Here is a 22,355-nt window from a genome sequence, read left to right on the forward strand (position 1 = left end):
TGGCAGCTGTGGACACAGATAGTTTAGTTTGATTTCAGTGGACAGAGGCAGAAAGCACAGCTTCTTTATGTTTTGCATTTAGTCTTTACCCATATCTGTATCGTTTAAGTGCTTAACCAAGGTAAGTTAAATTAAAGGATTTTGCATTTAAATCTTAAAACCTCAATCAAGTCTTTGCTTTTGTCTGTATTTTAAAGGTTTGATTCAGAATAAATACCATTATGTAGGAGCAGATGGATAAGCCTGTTACCGTGTTTCTCACTGGCTAATTCATCTTGCAAAGCTCCCATCTGAACTGTTTGGGCCTGGTTAGAAGGTGACCGGACCAATTAGCGTCGAGGGGCAATACTTTCGGGCGTGGCAGAGTTGTGACGTAAGCAAGCAGCGACAAGAGGTGCAATTATGGTTGAAGAGATTAGCATGGATGCTGCTAAAGCGCAAGTTTTATCAGAACTTGACGATATTTCTTCATTAAAAGAAGAACAAAGAACAGCAGTGAGTTGTTTTCTTTGCAAAAAACGACAAAAGTTGTGTACTGACAGGTCTGCAGTCGCCATGGTTCGTGTTATGCAGCTCTCTACAGAGTTTACTCCTTGGCGGCGACTACTACGTCACATGTTTTGTGTCTCTGATTGGCCCGTAAAGATGTGACAGACAGAACGTTCATCCAATCACCCTCCCAGTGTTTCTTAAAAGGCTCTGCCCTTTCCCAAACGCTGCCTATGGACAGTTTGCCAGATGGATGTGTGAAACAAATCCATCTGGTGTGCCAGGTTACCCAAAAGTGCCAGGATCGGGATTTGATCCTACAACCAGTGCGTTAAGGACTGTAGCCCTCTTAATGGATGTCTGCGTTACCAACCAGGCTAATCCCATGCCCAAAATGGCATTTTTATCCATACAGCGCATGCAGTCATACCATTAATATGATTATGAATATGAGTGGAGGAAAAGGGCAGACACATGTAGCAATATTCACACCAGGACTGGAAAACAGCAGCCCATTAAATGTGCTTTTGTGTAGCGTAGGGTGAATTTATTCAGGCTACTAGCCAGGGAGGCAGGTAAAGTAGCAAAACTGTTTTATGAGAAAAATAAATGTTGATTACACCCTGGTGCTTCTTTTTCTCTGACTGAGCGTGTGAGAATAGTTTGACTACTGGTCTACCTGCTGAAGGTGTGTCTAAACTAATGCTAAGCTTGTTTAAAAGAAGCAGCTTCACTGAAGCTCAGTTTCTTCAGTAATAAACATCTAACTTCTGACCAATGTTTGACCATAACAGCACCCAGTAATTATGTTTTTGACACGCCTTAATTTGAAAGATCAATACCAGGAAATGGGCTGATTTTGGGGAGTAGCAACTTAAACTAACTCAGACATTAGAAAACACAAATGCATGGAAGAGACAAAACTTTAAAACCGCATGGATTGAGTTGGGAGCTCCAACATATAAAGAAGCAAACACACAAGGACTTAAAAATATTTAAAGGAAGGCAGGCTATGTCACTGAGCATAAACACCTGCTGCACCTCCTGTGGGGTGGAGCAGGGTTGCTGCACATTTATGAAAATCAAAATCTAAAAAAGCATACTATTTTTGTAAACAACATTCTTCCACTCCTTGTCCACAACGCTGAGGAGGGGGTAGCACTACACTTTAAATGCGGCCTTTATGCTGAAGTCTTTGTTGGTCATGCGCCTTAAGAGGTTGGACTGTTTGAGTGTGCACCTTTTCTTTTTTTTTCCCTTCATTGAAATTAGATTTAAGACTTGAGTTTTGATGCTTTTCTGAAATTACATGAAACTTGACCGCATTCTCATCTCAAGTTGAAAAGCTGTTTTGCATGTTTTTCTAGTTACCTCATAATCATTGTTTGCCAACCAATCCATGTATTTTTCTGCTCTTGTATAACTGATTAGAATCATCTTGATGTAAACATTGTTATTTCATTATTTCATTATTTCATTGTTATTGTTATTGTTTCATCACCTTTTAGTATTAAGAAGATAACCTTAACTTTTTTTCTTAAACTTTAATTCTTTTATATTGCATCCTTTCAGCAAAAAAATAAAATAAAATAAATAAAAAAAAATTATACCTTCATTTGGGTCACAAACTATGCAGACTTAAACAAATCCTGGCTGTTTACTCAGTTTTTTTCCCTGGTTATCACTCCCCAGGCTATACACCACATCAGACTGCTTTAACCTTTTGATTCACAGAGCTTGTTGAGTCACACAAAGACTGGAGGAAATCTGCAGACACAAAACATGCTCTTAACATATGTTCACTACTCCAGATTTTTGTTTCACAAGAGAACAACCATTTATCTTGATTTTTTTTTAAAGCTTAAAAAACTGGTCTGAAAAAATACATAAAGCTAGAAACACAGAATCAAGTTTGACACATGTAGACACGTGTGTCAATTGGCAGCCTAGGTAAAGCTCGACAGCATCTCTTTTATCAGTGCCTTTACACCCCTGGTGATATGCCCTAAGAATGACGGCTGTTTTAGGGTCCTTGGGACATCCAAAGCACAACCAGGGGCTCGCAGGAACCCTCCTACCAACCCAGATGAAAGCCTAGGCTGTGTTTTTTTCACATCCACCTCTTACTCCACCCTACAGGTGTGGACTTTGTTATGTTTTCTACAGATTATTTTCCCAAGCCCCTAATTTGCAAAGACATCCAGCACACAACCGGGGATGTGTCATTCCTCCTTCCTGCCAATGATGCAATAATGAAACATCTTATTTTGACAACCTTAGAGCAGACAGGGTCTCACAACCCCCTGAGACCTTTGCCTTTGCCTGAGAACTTTTTTCAGTATATTTATTTAAATAATTGTACTGTACTGTATTTAGATCTATTTAAAGTCAGTCAAAGTCTTAATGAAACTAGATAGAACTACTGGAAACCTGCACTTCTGCTCTTTTAAAATAAAAACCTAAAAATGCTGTGACCTCAATAAAACAGAGGTTTAAACCAAACCATGACCTCTGAACCGTTACACTCTTACTCTAAAGACTGCTGAGAGGACTAGGTGCCATGTTTGATTGAACAGTTTTACATCCAGCCTACTGTCTGAGACTTAAGCACTTATAAGAATGTTTTTTGTTCCAGTATGCTTGTTATCACACTGGGAATTTCTATAAAATATGACACCATATTTCCTTAGTTCTACTCAGTTCTCTGCATTTGCAGGAAGTAATGATACAGAAAAGTGCTGCAGTGCCACACAGGCTTTGCTGTGCATGTGCTGGAAGATAAGAAGTCCATTGAGTTACATTGTAAATCAAGCCCTGGTGCCTTTAACTGCAGTGTTAGGGAGTTTGGGGGGGGGGGGGGGGGGGGGGACGCTGCTTTTTCAAAGGAAACTGAGGGTACGGTTGGAGTTGGTCACATGAAACAAGAGGAAATCTTCCTCCGGGTTTGGAAGCATGGCGGATTTCAGCGGTTATAATGGCTCCTTAAGTTACAACTGCCTCTTTGCCTCGCTCTGCTCTGCCAAGCCTGAGGGACTCATTGGGTTTTAATTGCATTTGCTCTAAAGTAATGGCATTTTAAAGGAAAGAAAATGCCACTGGGAGGGTGGGGTGTGTGCTGATCTTTTGTCACGACATAATCACATGCTTAAAAAAAAACATGATACAGATAGAGACCAGAACTCATTATGATGACCCCTTTATGCTACGCTCATGAAATAATAGCTCCTCGTTTTTTAAATGTCCTCGGTATCTTTAGCCTCCACTTAAAGAAAAAAACAAGCTTACAAATGCTGATTAAAAATACCTAAACTCCTCTTGTACCATGTGGTTAAATAGCTTTGACGTCTTGAACGCATTAATTTACCTTGTATGCTATGCTGTTGAGGACCTTCATGGCCAGATCTGATACTTCAGGGAAAGGGTCTGCGGCGAGATGTAGAAGCACTCTCCAGATCTGAGTGTACACACTGTTGAAGGACACACCTGAAAAAAAGAAAAGGTAAGAAATCAAAACAAAAACAAAAATATTAGCAACTGAAAATTTACTGTTGGGTAACGCTCAATATGTAAAGTGCCTTAATATTAACATCACAATATTTAAAGTGGATTTGACCGCATTAGAAGAAGAAACGCATACGAAAGGGTGTAAAAACTTTCACTTTTCTGGGAACTACCAAAACTAAAATCCAGCTGCCATAAGGTCAGTTTTTGTTCATCCAACAAATATCTCTATTTCTGATTGCTTCAGTTTTTAAAATGAATTTGTAGGAAACATTGAAGAGATCATACTTGACTTTATTGTTAAAAAAAAAAAAAAAAGCAGCAGCCTCCAGTGTGTAAGAGTGAAGACAACAGAGAGGAGCAAAAGACTACAGTTCTCTGAGTGTTCACATGAGGCTTGCTGCAGAGGCCCAAAAAGTCCTAGTAACACCCATCTAGCAATGCCCATTTATACAGCAGAGACAAACACATCTACTGACTGGATCAAATACTGGTTTTTGATGTGAATAACTAATTTCTTTAATGGCACGCTTTGTACTGGGGTGATTTATTTTAATTAACTCTGCTAAATGAAAGTAGCATCCTTCAGGAGCCAGTTGGAAGCCTGGACTCATATAAAGCACCACCACCCTGAGTTAAAAAATCTGGAACAGCAGCAGACAACAACTGATCATCACTTTAGGGATCTAACAGCCAGTACTCGAAGGACAATAAAATGGTAAAATAATAATCCTTTTACCTGCATTTCTGTAAATCTGTCAACTAACTTTAAAACAGGAGCATGAAAAAAGTGCCACTCTTACTGACACTCACTGATTCAGGTGACTGACAGTTTAGCTCAAGTTGATGGAGGAGGGAGAAGGAAACAGTAGAGCGAGCATCTTTAAATGCATGGAGATATGAACACTACATTGGATTTGTTTCATCAAAGAACAACAATGTGATGTTGAAGTGTAGACTGCCCAATCCAGAAACACCTCCCCACTGCTGTTAAGTGTATTAAATCTTTCCAAACACCTTCAAAGGCAGCATGCTAAGGTCGTTTTCACACCTGATAGTCTGGGAGACTCGGCCCGTTTTGGAACGGAAATTGCATCATTGTTGCACTTTCCTTCGGTTTGGTTTGCATTCACAAAGCTCTTGGTCAAACAGACCAAACTGTCTGAACACCTACAAACTATAGCCATTAGGGGCGCTGTCGTCACAAACAAACTTTTTGATTAGAATTATCAGGAGGCAACGCCTATTTTTAGTTACCTTCATCAACACGACTTGACTTAGCAAATGACAAACTCGAGTAGTGACAAACTTCTCATTTCACAAAGTCCAGTCCTGTAGCATCACTTCTTGTGCTGACATCACTCAAGTATCCCTACGTCTTTTAATGCATGAAATAGTACCATTACATTATATCACAAGAAGTGGGAAAATAAGAGGTTCAGCATTGCATTTTTATTGGCAATTAAGTTAAAGATCTCAAAAAGTAATGCAAAAGTAACTTAACTAGTCATGTAGCTAGCTACATTTGGCTTTGAGTAATGTGTTACTTCTTTTTAAAGTAACTTGTAAGTGTAATAGATTACTCTTCTGAGTAACTACCCCAACACTGGTTATCACCAATGAGATTAACTGTATTAAGTTAGATATTAAATTAGCTGGCTTCAGCCCACACGTTTAATTCATACTAAAATAAATGTACCATAAACTAATGTTATTTTTGTTTGAGGTTTTCTTTTGTGTATTTACATTGTTGTATCAGCTGATGAAAATGTTAAATATTAAAGCTGTATCATTTTGAACATAGTGGTGTTTAATATCAGATGATAATGTAGGGCTCTTAACAGCAGACGGGAGCAGATCCTGAAATAAGCCCCTCTTTATAAAAAAACAGGGAATCCACTGTGACCTGGGAATTAGTTTGAATTAAATCAGAAAATAATTTTTAAAAAATCCACATTGATAATAACCAGGGGGTCGGTGGATCTCACTGGCAGGCTCTCTTAAGCTCATCCTTTTTGCCTGTGGCTAAGTTTTAAGTAACTCTGAGATGGCATTTCTGATAGTGACAGCCATCAGACTACTCTTCAAAAACCACACTGAGTCTACGTCCATGTTTATTCAGCCTGTGGTTGAACAAATAAAAATATGAAATAATCCTTTATTTATTCAAGGTTAAAAAAAAGAAAAAAAAATACACTTAAATAAACAATGGCTGAATCCAAACACTGGCACATTCTTCCCTCTCCTGCTTAACTCCCACCGCTCCCATCAAGGTTCATTAACACAGCAGAGCTAAAAGCTAAGTGGTTATGCACAATCATCTCATTAGCACCACGCTACTGGCCCCGGTCATTTTCTTCTCCTGCTCCTGAGGTAGCAGAGGGAAAATGACCTCTGATGTCAGGTAATGTTCATCATTAATCAACACATCCAAACATACACACTCAGCTGGCTCTCTTCATCCACCAGAGCCTCATTTCTGTCATGAATACAAATGTTGCTGCTTATGCGGTTTAGTTCTGCTTTTACTACTCTAATGTTTTGTTCTTAACAAGGGTGATAAGGGTGTTCATTAGTTTTGCTCATCAGTTTGTACTCTTAACTTTTTAGATCTTCTTGCATCTTCTTTGTGCTGCTCTCTCTTTGCAGGTGATTGAGCTTTCCTGCACCAACTAAGCAATCAGGGCAAATGTATAAAAAGGGAGAGAGGGGGCTGATTGGCTGCATGCGTGTTGACATCGAGCTACATTTGTGCACCTTCCTATGTTCTTCTTATCAAGGTCTTGGTGTTTTCTCATGGCCAGATCAGACTACACAATTTTCTTTTTTTGTCTTTTGTGATGGCACCATGTCAAACTATGCGAAAAAAATCTTGTCTTGGCTGGTGACCGCAACCCTTTTTCTTACAAATCATTCCTCCTCATTTTCCTCTGGTTTTATTTTCATTGTTACTCCCCTTATCCCCTAGCTATCTTGGTTATGAAAGTTAAGACTTCCTTAGCCGTGATTCACATATCCACAAAGCTCCTGAAAATTTTCTGAAATTTTCAGAGTGAGCTGTAAATGCAAACAGCTGATTTTTATTACTCCTTTGCTTGGCTTAAGGTCAACATGAGCTAATGAGAGAACAAGGCCTGAAATATTCAAGAAAACCCACCTCATGTAAGCAGACAGGAGGGAGTAATGATGATTTTATATGTTCTACAGCCAGCATGGGAAGATACACTATATAGCAGAAAATAAAAAAAGATGCAATCTGCATGCATGTAACTAAACTGCTTCTGCACTCCAGTATGCAATTTTCCACTCTTGTGATACTCTAACAATGTTCAACTACACATAAGCTCAATATAAAGCCAAATACTGTCACTATTCAGAAGTCAGCCTGAACATTTCCAGACAATTTTGGGAGTGCCTGTGTAAAAACAACTTTAATGTCCCTTTCTCTGTCATCTACCAATCTCTGGACACATTAAGTCTCATTAAACCAAGATTTAGCCTCATGTGAAGTTATCTGGACCAAGCTACTGTTTTTCTGTACAGCCTCAGAGGGAACGTGCAGCACAGGAACAGAGTCTGAAACAAAGACATCTCCAACCTGATTGTTGCCACCACTTATTGGAGAATATCTGTTCAAAGAAGTAAAAAAAAAAAGGTTAAATAAAAAAGGTCAGATGATAACCAGGTGGTGTAGAGATTTCTGATTCAGCCAGTGTGTTCAGAATCATTAACTTTCAGATGCTATGAAGTTGAAACTTGCCTAATGTCTACAGATTCTGCACCACCATGCAAATATGAATACACAGACATAAGTCAGCTTCAATCTAATATCTGTCTTCCTTAACCTTGCAAAGCAGATGGAGATGGATACGCCTGTTTCTGTGTTTCTCATTGAACAATCCATCTTGCAAAGCTCTCGTCTGAACCGTTTGGGCCTGGTTAGAAAGTGACAGGACCAGTCAGGAGTAAGGGGCAGTACTTTCGGGCGCAGCAAGGTCCTGACGTAAGCAAGCAGCGACAAGAGGCCAGTGCAGTTACGGTGGAAGAGATTAGTGTGGATGCTGCTGAAGTGCCAGTTTTATCAGAACTTTACATTTTTTCATTAAAAGAAAAACAAAGAACAGCATTGAGTTGTTTTCTTTACAAAAACAACTCCATCTGGCAAATCCATCTGGTGTGTCAGGTTATCTCTTCCTCAGGTTAAGCCACTTGAAGATTTTCTACTATGACTTTTGGCAGCACTGATCCAAACCAAGCCATGCTATTCTACTTTCAAACACCAGTTTCGCTGCACTGGGCGATGCCTCACTGCACCCAGGATCGTCCTGCTCTGGCACAAGGCCCAAGAACATGCTCCCCGCATCCAAGTGTGCCACAGTGATGTCACAGCAGTTAGTCATCATTCAGGGATGCCTTGCAAACATATTTAGGTAGAAAAGGCTGCAGTTAACTTTGAAATACCCACAGGATTACCAATAGAAGAAAATGAAACTTTGAAGTAGAAACAACGGCCAACTCTTGAACAAAACGGTGCTCACTTAAGCAAAGCTATTCAATGTCATCGACTCAAAATGCCACATTTTCAGTTCTGGTAGCTCAGTTGTGGTAGAAAAGCGAATTCCCTGCCTCTAGACCTGTGAGGATGACCTCCTTCTTCTTTGTATCACAGCTCTTTGCTTCCTATTCCCTTGCTTTACTTTTCCATGAGGCTTACAGGCCAAGGCCTGGGGCTGGAAAATCCTAAGGGTGATATGAAGCCCAAGGAATGACTAAAAAAGCCAAGATGGTTCAATGGTTCCTTGCTTCAAAGAGGGGAGAGCAATGAGGCTGGATTCCAAGAAAGGAAGGAGGATAGAGAGCTAGAGCTTGGGGGAAAAGATGTATAAGATACAGAACAAGAAGGACTCTTGAAAAGGCGATGAGCAGAGAGAAGCAAAGGAAAGGAGGAAGGGTAAGCTGATGTATTTGAGAAGCCAAAGAGCTGTAAAATATGGAAGAGATGGGTCAGAAAGGTAAATGAAGATAGAGGAATAGGACTGAAAAAGGAAAGTGGAGAAGAATGAAGAGGAGAGGGATGAAAAAAACAGAGAGGGCAGGAGTAGGTGAGGAGCAGGGAGCGAGTGAGGGAGTAAAAGAGGTGATTATAGAGTAGCCTGAGGGGCAGGAAATGATTAGCAGCGGCTAGCCGGTACGCTACCTGCTCCAGTAAACAGCCAGTTGATAAATGTGAAATATGGTTCCTCTCTTATTTAACCGCAGCACTACATTTCAGAGCACATGAATAACAGCTGCAGAGCCTCTCCATCGTCCACATGAGAGAGTCTGACGGCTGACATTACTCACAGACTCAAAGCTGCACCAGTGACTCGTCCTGACTTGACACTTGACTCCTGCTAAAGAAATGGATGTATCATAGTAAATATGTTAATTATTAGGCAAATGAACCTGTGCTTCACTGTTTATGGCTCCATCCTCAATTCTGGCAGACAACATTAAAACTTTCAACACTACAGAGTGATGTTTTGGAGGCTGTTAATGTTGCACTCATAAAAAATGCATCAGAACATTTGAAAGCAGGGAAAAAACTCTGTGAGGCACATTTTAAATGTGTTTCACAGGGAGATGTAAGCAGCGTAAGCACCTCAAATTCATGTCTGTGATTTTCCTTAAATGGAGAAGCGCCTCAAAGGCACCGACACAGGTAGAAGAGAATCAAAGCCCTTGATGTGACAAAATATAAATGTCAATGCAGTTTCAGCAAATGTTAGGCACTTTTATCTCTGGATTTACATCTTTCTTTTATCCAAAGGGCTTTACAATTTTGTCTCTTATATAACTACTCTCTGACTCACCAAACTCACACCTTTGATGGCAGAAAATCATAACTCCCTAAGAACAAATCTCTTGATTTTTTTCCAAGGCTACAACTATGAGTGAAATAGAAAATTACATGAGGATGAACAACAGTTGCTTGGTGTTATACAGGCAGGGCCGACCCCAAGTACTGCCCTGACTTTGACCTCCCTGAGCAAAACAATACTTGGTAAAAACAGGGCATATAAAGCTGGGATCTCAAAAACAAACCTGAAAATGATGATGAGAAAAATCTCTCATAGAACAAGGCAAAGGAGGTCAGGGTAGAGCCCTGCACGGGACTCTTTTCTTAATCCAGCCTGCCAACCTCTTTTATTTAATAGAGCAGTGGTTCTCAGCTGGTCTGGTCTCAGGACCCATCAGTCTGTCTGACAACAGATTGCGACCCAAGTTTCCAAAAAATCTACGATAACGCATGTTTAGTTAAATGAATATGTTACAGTTTGGAGCATGAACAGACCAAAAAACCCAATATAAAAAAGAAAAGGGATAAAGCTGACAAATTTTATACCCTCTTTCCCCATCATTATGTCAATTTTTTGCCAATTTGCCAAAGAACTTGTGAAATTACTTCTTTATCATGGGAACAGTAGCCATTTACTGCAAGAAGCGGGGACACATTATTTGAAATATTTATCAAACATTTAAATTTACCCAGTTTCACAGTAAAACAGGGTAGACTTAAAGGTATCGATGCATGTCCAATAAGGACTTGAGGACTTTTGCCACCATCTTTTTTCAAACACATAGTTAAGACTGAGTTTCCGTTAGCCGGTAATTGCCGGTCATTAGCTGGTAAAAAGGGCAGAAGTCCCGCAGATAAAAATATAACCGTTTAAAATGTCCGGCAGAAAACATGCAAATGACCAGATAAGTAAATACTGAATACTTGCATATTATATTTTGTGTTACCTAGAAGATATGTTGCGAGAATGCGTTACTATAAACTGAAAGTTGCCTAATCTTACTACATCTCCTGTCCTGCGGTGCTGGGGTTGTTTATCACCTCAGACGGCGAGCACATGGCTAATTATGTATGCCCAATTACGTCAAAGCCAATCTATCTCTCTGCTGTGCCTGCTCATTACTGCCGGAGACTCTGCAATAGTCTATGCTCTGCAGGGAAAGTTTGACCAGAGCTTTCGCGTAAAGCAGAATTTTAATCTAAGTGGTGTTTTCCTGGTTAACCAAAGGCTTAATATCATCAGTGGTATGGAGGGATTTTGAGTATGTCATCGTTGTGAGTAATGAAGAGGCTGAATCAAAGGGAACTGTACAGCTGAGCATTGTGAACACCGATGCAGCAGCAGAGAGAGAGAGGCCTACACTGGCTAATTAGCAGAAGTAGTCTTGGATAAGCCGTCAATGAGAGGAGGACTGGACCAGATCTGTTAATCTTTTCGGGACTAGTCCAAATAAACCAGGATGGTTGGATTTACTGCTTTATTGGAGGCTACAGTGATATCATCATGAGGACTGATATTAGCAGCTGACGGTAAGACTCATTTTTCATTTGAAATATAGAGTTCTAATACAGTGTCCAGTTAACAGAGCACGTTTGTTATGTGTTTGGATGCTTCGTTGTTGAAGGGGGAGGACAGTATTTGGCTGTTGTAAGCTACAAAGAACTTAGCGGCCAATGAGCTAACAGGCTTATGGTGCTGATATGAAGCTAACTGTTGTTGTTGATGAGTGTAACGTGGGCGTATATTGTGTGACTGACTGCGTGTGTAAGGAAAAGTACGCAGCTTTCATTTTGATACTTTCTCTTATTTGTCTTTGTGTAAGTGGTTTAAAGTCTTTGTGCGGTCGTTTCTAGGGTCTAATCACATGTCTACCAGTTTTTAATAACGAGGTAATAATTAGTCAGGTTTACTGTTGGCTTGGTTTCTACTGTCTCGGTTTTGGGTCAGGTCTGGAAATAAAAATGTGTCCTCTCTCCCGTTTAGCGCAGACTTGTGTATCAATGTATCACAGAATATCAGATTTATATGTTTTGCTACTGTCAATGCAGCAAAATAATGTTAAAGCAAATGTCCGATAGTTGTTGTTGAAACGCTGAGTTGCGATCCACTGAAAACTTCTCTGGGACCCACTTCTGGGTTCTGACCCACGAGTTGAGAGCCACTGGAATAAACAACTTTGTTCTATAAAAATGGCACCTCATAAAGCGTATTTACTAAACATAAAACTGACTTCATGTTTCTATTCTCATGTGGGAGAAATGCACTGAAAAAAGGCACTTCTGCATTCGTGCTGGAAGCGGTCCCAGAATGCGCATGTGTGCTTGAAGAGATGCTAGAACGCATGCACATTCTGGGTCAGCTTCCAGCATGATGCTGGAAAAAATACTGTCTTCACAGTTAAGACAGATTTATTGCACAGTGCTTCAGGAAACAAGTCATTGTAAATTCAGAGAGGTGCTTTGAAAAAGAGTGTTGGACAGGTTGCAGTGGTGTGGACTGCTAGGCTTTTAAACATGTTGCGTGCTTAAAGGTCATGTCACATATTTCATTCTGCTACTGTGACGTATCCTGTGACGTATCCTGGGCAATAAATTAGGCTGTAGAATGAGGACAGAGTGACATTCAAACACAAGTTCAAATCCACTCAACATTTCCATTCATAACAAAGAAATAACTCAAAAACAGTTCATTCAGATAAATTCATTTTTGTTTTAGTTCAGCTCAATTTAGTACTCAAAGGGTTTGTAAAAAGGAAACAAAAACAAAACAGTTAAAGCTCACAAGTCCAGCCAGTCCAGTAGAGGTTATCTAGTCTATAGTGTTTGTAAAGTTTGAGTGGGATGACTACTGTGTTACAGATATTGACAGTAACTTGTTAGCATGTCAATCAATTCCATGCTAATGACAAATATATTAATTATTATTGTTATTTGTGTTGACTTCTTCATGATATTAATGATGAAAACCAAACTTTAAAGCTCAGCTAATAAGAGCTTATAATTTGGTTTTCTATTCAGTTCAAGCCTTGGAGGAAGTTGCTGGTGTTGCTGTTACACTGTAGGAGGATTTGTACAAATTAGTGTAAAAGAGAAAAAACAAGAGAAAATAATGAACACATAAAAATGTGAATCAATGAATCCCTACTGCAGCTCCACTCTGACTCCCACACAGCCTCAGTATCTAGTATTCCAGTGCCCAGCAGCTGCTGCATTTAGCATTTATGGTTTGAATTCCTTCATTACTGCTACCCTCTTCTACGCAGGCCACTGAATCTCTCAACCCCTCTTTCTTTGCAGAACTAAAATGTAATAAAAAAGGAATTTATGCTGAGCTGCAGCATAAGAAAAAAAAGGAACAAGTTAATGTATTTTTCAGGCGAGATGAAAAACAAAGCCCACAGGGTTTTTATAAAAACAACTTCAAACAAACAACAGATAGAAGCAAATAAGTAAACAACAAAAAAGTTAAAAAGACAAGTGAAGTCTCAGCTGAGATAGACATCAACATCTAAGTGACAGCAGAGTGTTGATGCCCACAGAACATCTTATTTGACAATAATGTGCACTCAAGTTCATATTGCTGCCTTTTCCTCGTACTGAGTTTTTGCTCCCAGCCTCCGCCTTTCTAATCTGACCTGCTTGTTTATACATGCAGCTGCTGCGAGCTGGGAGTTACAAACAAGCACGCTGGGAGACTGGGACTCATTTCAGCATTGAGAGGGTACACAGCTTAGTGGGCAAAGGGCCAATATGTCTTTTAGCATGTTTACATGGGGACCTCAAGCCAGCATAAGGAGCCAACATGCAGCTTGGAGAAGGTTTAACTGAACACTGAATGCTAAATTTGTTGGGTAAAAGGGTAATAAGAACAAGTGCAGAACAGGGGCGCTTTTATTGTTCTATTTTTCATCAAATATTTATTTCTAAGCTTTGCTGTTTCATGGTAGCCAAGCTCAGCTGGCAGACAAAAAGGTTAGGTCTGATTAAAGAAGAATGCCGGTGTTCTGTTGAAAAGTGCTACCACTGAGATGTGCTGCCATGCAGCTCTGTGCAGTAGTGAGAACACAATTGATAGGGGCTGTTTGTCTACCGAGATATGCTTTCTCTAAAAACCTTATTAATGATGTCATTATAGAGGATCAAACATGATTCCTGTTTCATTGCAGTGCAAATGCAGCAAGTAGCGTTGCTTGGCAGAGATCCTGTACTGAAAGCATCATTTGATGGGATGTAATTGTTAAGATGTGCTTGCCTGAAATAAGATAAGACGAGACAAGACTGGGCCTCATTCACTGATTTCTTACCAAGATTTTTCTGAAATTGTTCTTAAGAAAGTTTCTAAAATAAACCTACCTGCACATTCTTAAACGGCTGAATTGTTTGCACCTGTGTTCTTAAGTTGATGAATGCCAGTTGATCAGAAGCTGGAGGCCCATTTCTCCTAATTAGCATAGATAAATGCAACTTGTATGCCCATATAACATGAACCAGCAAAGAATGTTTTCTAACACATTCAACACATTGTAAGAGACTCTACATTAAATGCTAATGCTGGCTAATTCACCATTATATAAGATAAAAACAGGTGAGCTTGGTGCCAGTGTAACTATAACAAACATTATCTGTGGCTCAATGCATTTTAAACCCCATTTACTCACACTGGAGGCTAACATTAGTGCCAAAGCAGAAGGAATTCTCTTTGGTGGTGTTGGACTTAGTATAGATGCTTGTTAACCTGACACGCCAGATAGACGGTGTTTGGGAAAGGGCAGGGCCTTTGAAAAAAACTCGGAGGGTGATTGGATGAACGTTCGGTCTGTCACATCTTTACAGGCCAATCAGAGCAATAAAACAGGTGACGTAGCTGCTACCAAGGAGTAAACTCCATAGACAGCTGCATAACGCGAACCATGGTGACTGTAGACATGTCAGTACACGACTTTTGTCATTTTTGCAAAGAAAACAACTCAATGCTGCTCTTTGTTCTTCTTTTAACCAAGAAAACCTGGCACTTTAGAAGCATCCATGCTAATCTCTTCGACCATAACTGCACCAGCCTCTTGTTGCTGCTTGCATACACGACTCCACCACGTCCGAAAGTACTGCCCCTTGTCGCTGATTGGTCCTGTCACTTTCTAACCGGGCCCAAATGGTTCAGATGGAAGCGTTGCAAGATGGATTCGCCAATGAGAAACATGGAAACAGGTGTATCCATCTGCTTTGCAAGGTTATATGCTTGTAAGGTTTTTACTTTAAATATAACCACAACACACCTGAGAGTGAGCTCCTCAGGCTGATCTGTTTGTCCACACACCAGACTGCAGTGTTGACTGTTTTCGGTGTTTCTACTGTCAAAGCCATGTCATTCTTCATCAGTTTTACCTCAATAAACATCCCTACAAGTGACGTCATTCAGTGTAAAGTGGAAGTGTGTCAGGTACTATTCAAAATAAAAGCATTCTTTACAAAACAAGGGAGTTTCTACAAAGAAATGCTCAACCAGACTTTTACTTTGAAAAGCACAAACCAGAAGTGTACTTATACTGTGTTTATCTTTCCTGTGAAAAATTCTACCAGTGTGGAAACAGAAAGCTTCATTAATATAAGAACAAGTTCATCAAGTGGGTACATTTAAGGTTGTGGCTGTCATAATTTCAAACACATTCTACAGATGTGGATGTTCATGTGTGCATCACCAAGGTAAATACTGCTCCCCATTGATCATTTTCCTGTCTATTTTGGTCCATGACTGCATATGGAGCACATATAAACAGTTAAGACCTTGACTCGGGGTCAGAGTGTGAGTGATGTAGCACTGAGCCTGAGGGGAAGACACAAATGCAGTGGAGGCAAAGTAATGGACTTTTTAATAATTTAATTTATCATATCGGTGATCAGTAAAATAAAATGCTGACAATGATTATCGGCAAAATGCCAAATATCGGAGCTGATAATCAGCCAGACCGGCTATTAGTCAACCCCTACTATCAACCTGTGTAGCACCAGTGCTATGGATAAAAAAGTTAATGTAGAGTCCAGCTTCAACCCCATATCAGTAAAGTTTCTAATCTCAAGCCTAAAAGTGGGTATATGAGAGGGTGGAGTGGAATGGATTTGGCAGTCTCTGTATTGATGGTACTTGTGTTATGTATTAATTTTTTGTGTCTGTATTATATATATTTTTATGTGGCAGCCTTTTATCCAAAACAAATCTCTCTGGGGACAAAATACAAGAATCTTAAATCTTGAACATGAGCACAGAGAGTAGTATGTAATTTGATTGGGCACATTTGCTGCAAAGGATTTAGCTGAATCCTCACAGTCTGTTTTTAAGTTGCTAGTTGAACCTAACTACAGATCTTTCACAAAAAAACAAATACCTACCTACCTACCCTCAAACCTACCCGCCTACCTACCAACCTACCCATCTACCTACCTACCTACCCTCCAACCTACCCATCTACCTACCTACCTACCTACCCTCCAACCTACCCATCTACCTACCTACCCACCCACCTACCTTCCCTCCAACCTACCCACCTACGTACCTACCTACCTACCCACCCACCCACCTACCTTCCCTCCAACCTACCCACCTACGTACCTACCTACCTACCCACCCACCTACCTTCCCTCCAACCTACCCACCTACGTACCTACCTACCTATCTTCCCTCCAACCTACCCACCTACCTACCTATATACATAGTTCAAAAAATACAATTTAAGTACTGATAGTTGAAACATATTTTTATTTAGACAAAGGAGAAAAAAGAAGACATACTATTTTATCACATTTAGAAGCTACTTTATGTGAAAGGCACAATAATGTGCATGCCACATTTTTATGTCAAAGATTTTAGCAGCAGCTTGTGCTCAGAGATTTAATCCTAGAGCAGAGGGAATTGGCTCTTTTCCTTGGAGGGCCTCTATGAAACCGTGCTGAGTTTGAGTGAGTCATGTTCACCTGAAATAAGGTGGCATTCAATTAAGGAACAATTCAAAGAAAACATGCTGAAAGGACATTTCATTCTACTACCTGAACCAACTTTCCTGCCAAGTTTAATTTACTGTTCTCCTGAGCTTGACTTACTTTGCCATTCGATTTTTTTTAAACTCATTTTTCATTGAGCTTTGCAAAAATCACACACTGAAACATGCCAGGGCAGCTGGAGACTGTAAAAGAGTGTGTAACTAAAATTTTAACATCAAGAAAAGAGAGATGGAGAGAGAGAGAGAGAAACAAAAGGATCCCCTGGTTTTCTTTCCCCTGTCCCAATGGGGTGGGAGTGAGTTAATGGCTTTCCTGCCTGCACACAAACAGGCTGTCACGATGCATGGTGGAGCCCGCCAATCACCTGAGAGGAGGAGTAAGAGAGCGGGTTTGAGCTCAGTGTTTACCAGAAAAAGCACTTTAATGGCCTCAGGTGACTCACACAGTCACCCCCACACCCCACCCCTGCTCTGCCATCTTTTACACATCTGCAAAGGCTTTCTTTACACTTGCTCTAATCTTAGACAGGGAGCTTTCCCAGCTGTCACTTTGCTCATTTGAAGGGTTTTACCCTGTGAAGGGATGGCATGGGGACATTCTCTCTAGTGACACCACATTCTCCTGGTCATTTACTTTCACTTTTTCTTGTCATGCATAGTGCTCAAGGGAGTTTCCTACTATCGGATTGCAGCTTCTAAGCTTCTCTGTGTTAAAACACGCAGCAGAGTCCCAGCTACTGACTCAGATGGGTACATTCATCCTACGGTCTCTAGATGCACACTTGTTTTACTGCTCACTGTAGAAATACTGTGTGAAAAATTTATCTCCAAACCAGCCATTCCAGAACTTCAGACAGCTGCAGCCAAACATCATTTCTGAAATATTTAGCGGCTTGCATCAACTCTTGGTCAAAATACTCATATTGTCGAGGGATGAAATGCTTGTATCTTCAAATTTTCTGAAAAAAAATTTGAAATGCGTGAATGTTAAAGTGGACCAGCAATAAAGTGGAAATCAATAAGCAATTAAAATAAATGTAGCAATTTTAAAGCAAAAATAAGTGCATTAAGAGTTGTCAATAACAAAAATATGACCTTTACAATTTTTTATAAATTCTTCCCAGCAGCAAACCTGCAAAGCATTCAGGGCCACCAGCTGGCTGGCACCTACACTTAAGGACACAATGATCACAAATAAAAGATAAATAAAAACACTTTTTAAAATTCATGATAAAACTACAACTGTCACCTGGCAGTTATTTGTGTCCACGAGGTATCGCAATGCTGGACAGAGAAAGTACAGTGACGGATCAGGCAGAAAGGTGTTAGCTTTTCTGTGGTGGTGTGATTTGTAGAAATTTTGAAAGCAAGGGCTGACCATGAGGTTAGATGATCTTGACCTAGTACCTTCAAAATCTCTGAAGTTCATCTTTGAGTCAAAGTAGATTTTTGTTCAAAGTCTGAAGAAAATCCCCCAAAGTCTTCTAGCGATTTTATGTTATCAAAAACAGCTGGGAAAGCAAAGATGAACATAAGATCAATGAGTCAGGGTAAAGAATTTGAAGAAAGGTATGTGCATTTTAAAGGGATATTTAGGGCCGACAGCTTCCAGTTGATTGGTTGGTTGATGAGCTTTCATCTGACTAAGATCACCTTAGTGGGACAGCCGTGGGGGGTGGGGCAGTTGGAGTGAGAAACAGCAGGAGCATGAAGCTGAGTGAATCAGAGTTTCAGCAGGAGACAGGGAGAGGCACACTGGGTGATGCAGAACATGCTTTCTACTGATTATTTCACAGCAGTTACACTTAGAATAACTTAAAAACAACAGATCTTCAACCTGACACAATATTTGCTGGCAGTTTGTATTGAAGCGGAGCTGCTGATTGTCCCTGCTTTGCCCTTCCTCACAGCATCAACCCCTGCAGCCTGGTCAGCAAATACGTTGTATTAAGTCCCTTTATCATCTCTTTAAAATGTTCACCTGAGCGTTAGTGTCTGTTACAAACAGATAGAAAGCAGAGAAGAGAGAAGGCGATGTCTTCTGGTCCTTAAGCCCCGACCTGTGGACTTTTTTACTTCACCTTAGTAAATAAATGCTCGTAAATTACACAACACAAGCTGGAACAGGTGAGACCTGCTAATAGGTATTGCTATGAATCTATTCAAAGAACAATAAAGTTATTTTGTAAGCTATACTATTCAAAAGTTATTTAGCTGTGATCATGAAAATTATATAATTATAGATAGGTGCCTGCTGATCGGCTCTAAATCAGTTATTTCAGTGCAACATAATGAGGTTGAGAATAGTTTGTTATGCTCCAAAAAGCTTGTTATTTTCATTTTAAGTTCATTTAGATGACCAAAAGGGTGCAATGTGGAACCTGTTATGGATTAAACTGATCCTTTGATACAGATTTTTTTTTTTTTTACCTGAACGACCAATAGATTGGTTGCTGCATAGGTATAATTTCTGTCCACCAGGTGTTTTTTGGTTGACTACAGCACTAAATATTTGACATACATTTAATAAAAACATTTAAAACTTTCTGTACAGAGTGCATTTGAGCTAACACTGATTCTTTGCCCATTTTGGCCCATGCAGAGCAACAGTACCTGCCCATAGCTCTGTATAGCCTAACCTCCTTGCTGGTCCCTCAGTGCTCTCTCCTTAAAACGCCAATGCAGACTCAAATCTCTTGTGGCTAACTACTATTACCAAGTAGCATATACAACCCAACTTCAAAAATACCAAAATATCCCACTAATGGGAGAAATGCTAGCCATCAAAGTAGACTTAAAGCAATTATTGACAAGAAATAAATCTGTCAATAACAGATCTGTCCATGTTAATACCGTCACCAGTAAAATTTCTGTCATGGAATGGATTCTTGCAACCCCATCATCACCAGTTCAAATGCCAACATTGTGCTGTGATGCACAGGCAAGGCATATCTGCTCCCACAGCCGGCGGAGTGAGTGGTTTGTGATAGACAACTCAGGCTGAGTCGAGTCATTAGCACGTTTAGCTCTAGTATTACATGAAGCCAGGTAACTAACTGAATGTCATCCACTCTTGCCACTGTAACTAAGCATGGTTAGCAGGCAAAACGCGTCTTCTTTCCTCTCAAAGTTTGATCGCTGTACCGCAACAAAGTCAGTGTGCCGTCTCTGTAAGCCTGCCTGGAGCTTTAACACAAGCTAAATGCTGCTTTGGCTGGTCTGTGTAGTCTGGTCTGTTTTGTGTAGAGCCCAACACTGCAGCTTTTCATCTTACAACGGCTTAAACAACTGTTTAAAGGTGTGTTTTGACCTATGACTTTCTTTTCTAAGTCCACAGTGATCAAAGATCTAGGCTGCGACATTAAAGGAGGTAAGAAAAGCTGCTCTAATCTAACTATTGTGAATCTTTATCAAACTATGTGAAGTTGAAACAGATTTCATAGTCAGCTGACAATTCTCTGTGGGCAGAAGAATTCTGGGGTGATAAAAGAAAATATAAACATACCTCAAAGAGGATTTAAGTATGTGTCTTACTGAAAACAAACTGCATCCTAAATTTTTCATGATGCAACTCAATGGGGTCTCTTTGTAAAAAAGAAAAAAGAAAAAAAAAAGACCAAACTCCCTGCCTGGTGAGTGCTGACGTACATCATGCTCCCTGTTTTGTACCATTGCCTTTTCATTAAAATGTGTCATCTGCAATCTTCAGCTGAGATAACACAAAACATCCCAAAGACATCATTACTTGTGTTCTCTCAGACTCAACAAAGCCCCTCAAGCACAAAAGACACAATACAAGGCTGTGTAGCACTCACTATGACTATTTAATGTAGCTTTATGTGTGAATTCGGTGGAAAAAGATGAACGAACAACAGTAAAGAGGATTTTGAAAAGAAGCACACTGGCAGGCCTGGTGGAGCTGCAGGGTGAGCACAAAGCTGTTACCTATGAGGGAGTTGAGTGAAGAGTATGATGACACCCGTCTCATTTTGTCAATGGTCTCAAAGGAGAGGATGTACTCGTCGTTGTCTGGGCTCCCTAGGGTGCTGCTGGCGCTGCTGCTGGTGCTCAGGTTACCAGGAGAGAAGGCTGGTGGTCCACCTTGATGAATGACAAAAACAAAGCCTTAGATTCAATCAGACAAAATCAGAAGCTTCTTAAATCTTATACAAGCAGAGGCTCTTATTTTTTTATGAAGGCAGTTTGGATGCTCTGAATGTGGCGTATGAATAAAGTTTATTACTGCTTTTATTGCTGTAAAAGACAAAATAATCAAATCAACTTCCTCAAGCATAATGTGGGTAAGTGTGACAGAAGGCCTTTATCTCAGGACACAAGTCCACACAATAACTTGCTCCTAAGTTAATTTCATCTGTCAGACTCAGTCATCTCCTGCAGTAGCTCTCCTGATCACCAAACATTACTCTGACTCACACAAACCAAAAAGCCACGCATCCTATGAACCAACTGCAGGCTGAAATGTGGGAATGGAGATTGGTGGAGAATGGAAATACTCTCTGCTCGGCACTGTGCCTGTTCATGATAAACACTGCTGTGTATTGGAATAAGCACTGAGAATGTGAATAAGAAATGGGTGTCAGCAGTGGGTTACGTGCCCCACCAAGTGCCATTGATTTAGATCCACTCAGGGCTTCTGCATTACTCAGATTGACAGAGGCAGACAGAGGGCAAGCAGTTAGCTTTAGCTGTCTGAACCTCGGAGCAGCAACACAAACAAACAGGAGGCTAAGAGCTCAGATGTGGCACTAGGTCATGAGTCCACAAAGCTGTGGATGTTTGGGTGACAGGACAGGGGCTTAAGTTTTGACATTTTTTGAGGATAATCCAATATAAGCATGCACTTATTTTTGGAAAGTTCATAGTTTTAATGTGTTAAATTCACAGTGAATATCAGTCTTTTCTAACCTCTAACTTAAAAGTGCACTCACTCAAGCAAATTAAAGGCATTTTTCATATGAGATGATGGGGTCATCTTAAATCTGAAAGAAGTTACATCACAAAAGCATGTAAATGGACCAAATAATGCATCCCTTTAAAGAAAACACAATCAGAGTTGTTGGTTTTCTGAACTCTATCCTACCCCTGTAGAGAAATAACAGCAGGCTAAGTCCTCCCTCTATACACTCTCTTTCTGTGCATGTATATGCTTTTTAAAGTATTATACTAAAATCCCCAGTGGAAGTGAACAAAACAGCCAGCAGACACTAGTGCAACTGCAAAGACTGCTGTCTTCTTTTGAAACATAGTGCAACAATTTCTTGTTAAGTTTTCTCAGCAAATAAAATTAAGGACAGCTGTGGTGGTTTTGTGTGAGAGCAGGCTACATAAAATAAGCAGAGCTTCGTAAACTAAGAACATGCTTGTGTTTAAGGGAGTAGCAGTGTCTTTACACTGAGAGAAGAGCCCCATAGTTCTCACTTTCATCAGATCAGCACCTTAGACAGCTCCCAGTCACCACTGCTTCTGGACTACTAATGGATAGCAACGGATTTTAGCAAAACTAAGTCAAAAGC

The 22,355-nt window shown here is 40.2% G+C and overlaps 1 protein-coding gene across 1 annotated transcript in view; it reads right to left on the bottom strand.

Moving 5' to 3' along the window:
- The window catches only part of rptor (regulatory associated protein of MTOR, complex 1), a 323,903-nt gene that overhangs the window by 64,265 nt on the left and 237,283 nt on the right, over positions 1–22,355 (bottom strand). The window contains exons 17-18 of the mRNA XM_041784862.1: positions 20,767–20,922; positions 3,854–3,972 (exon numbers count right to left, since the gene is read on the bottom strand). Coding sequence (XP_041640796.1) covers positions 3,854–3,972; positions 20,767–20,922 — 275 coding nt within the window. The remainder of the gene's footprint in view (positions 1–3,853; positions 3,973–20,766; positions 20,923–22,355) is intronic.

The sequence above is a fragment of the Cheilinus undulatus genome, linkage group 4, assembly GCF_018320785.1.
Source record: "Cheilinus undulatus linkage group 4, ASM1832078v1, whole genome shotgun sequence".
Lineage (NCBI taxonomy): Eukaryota > Metazoa > Chordata > Actinopteri > Labriformes > Labridae > Cheilinus > Cheilinus undulatus.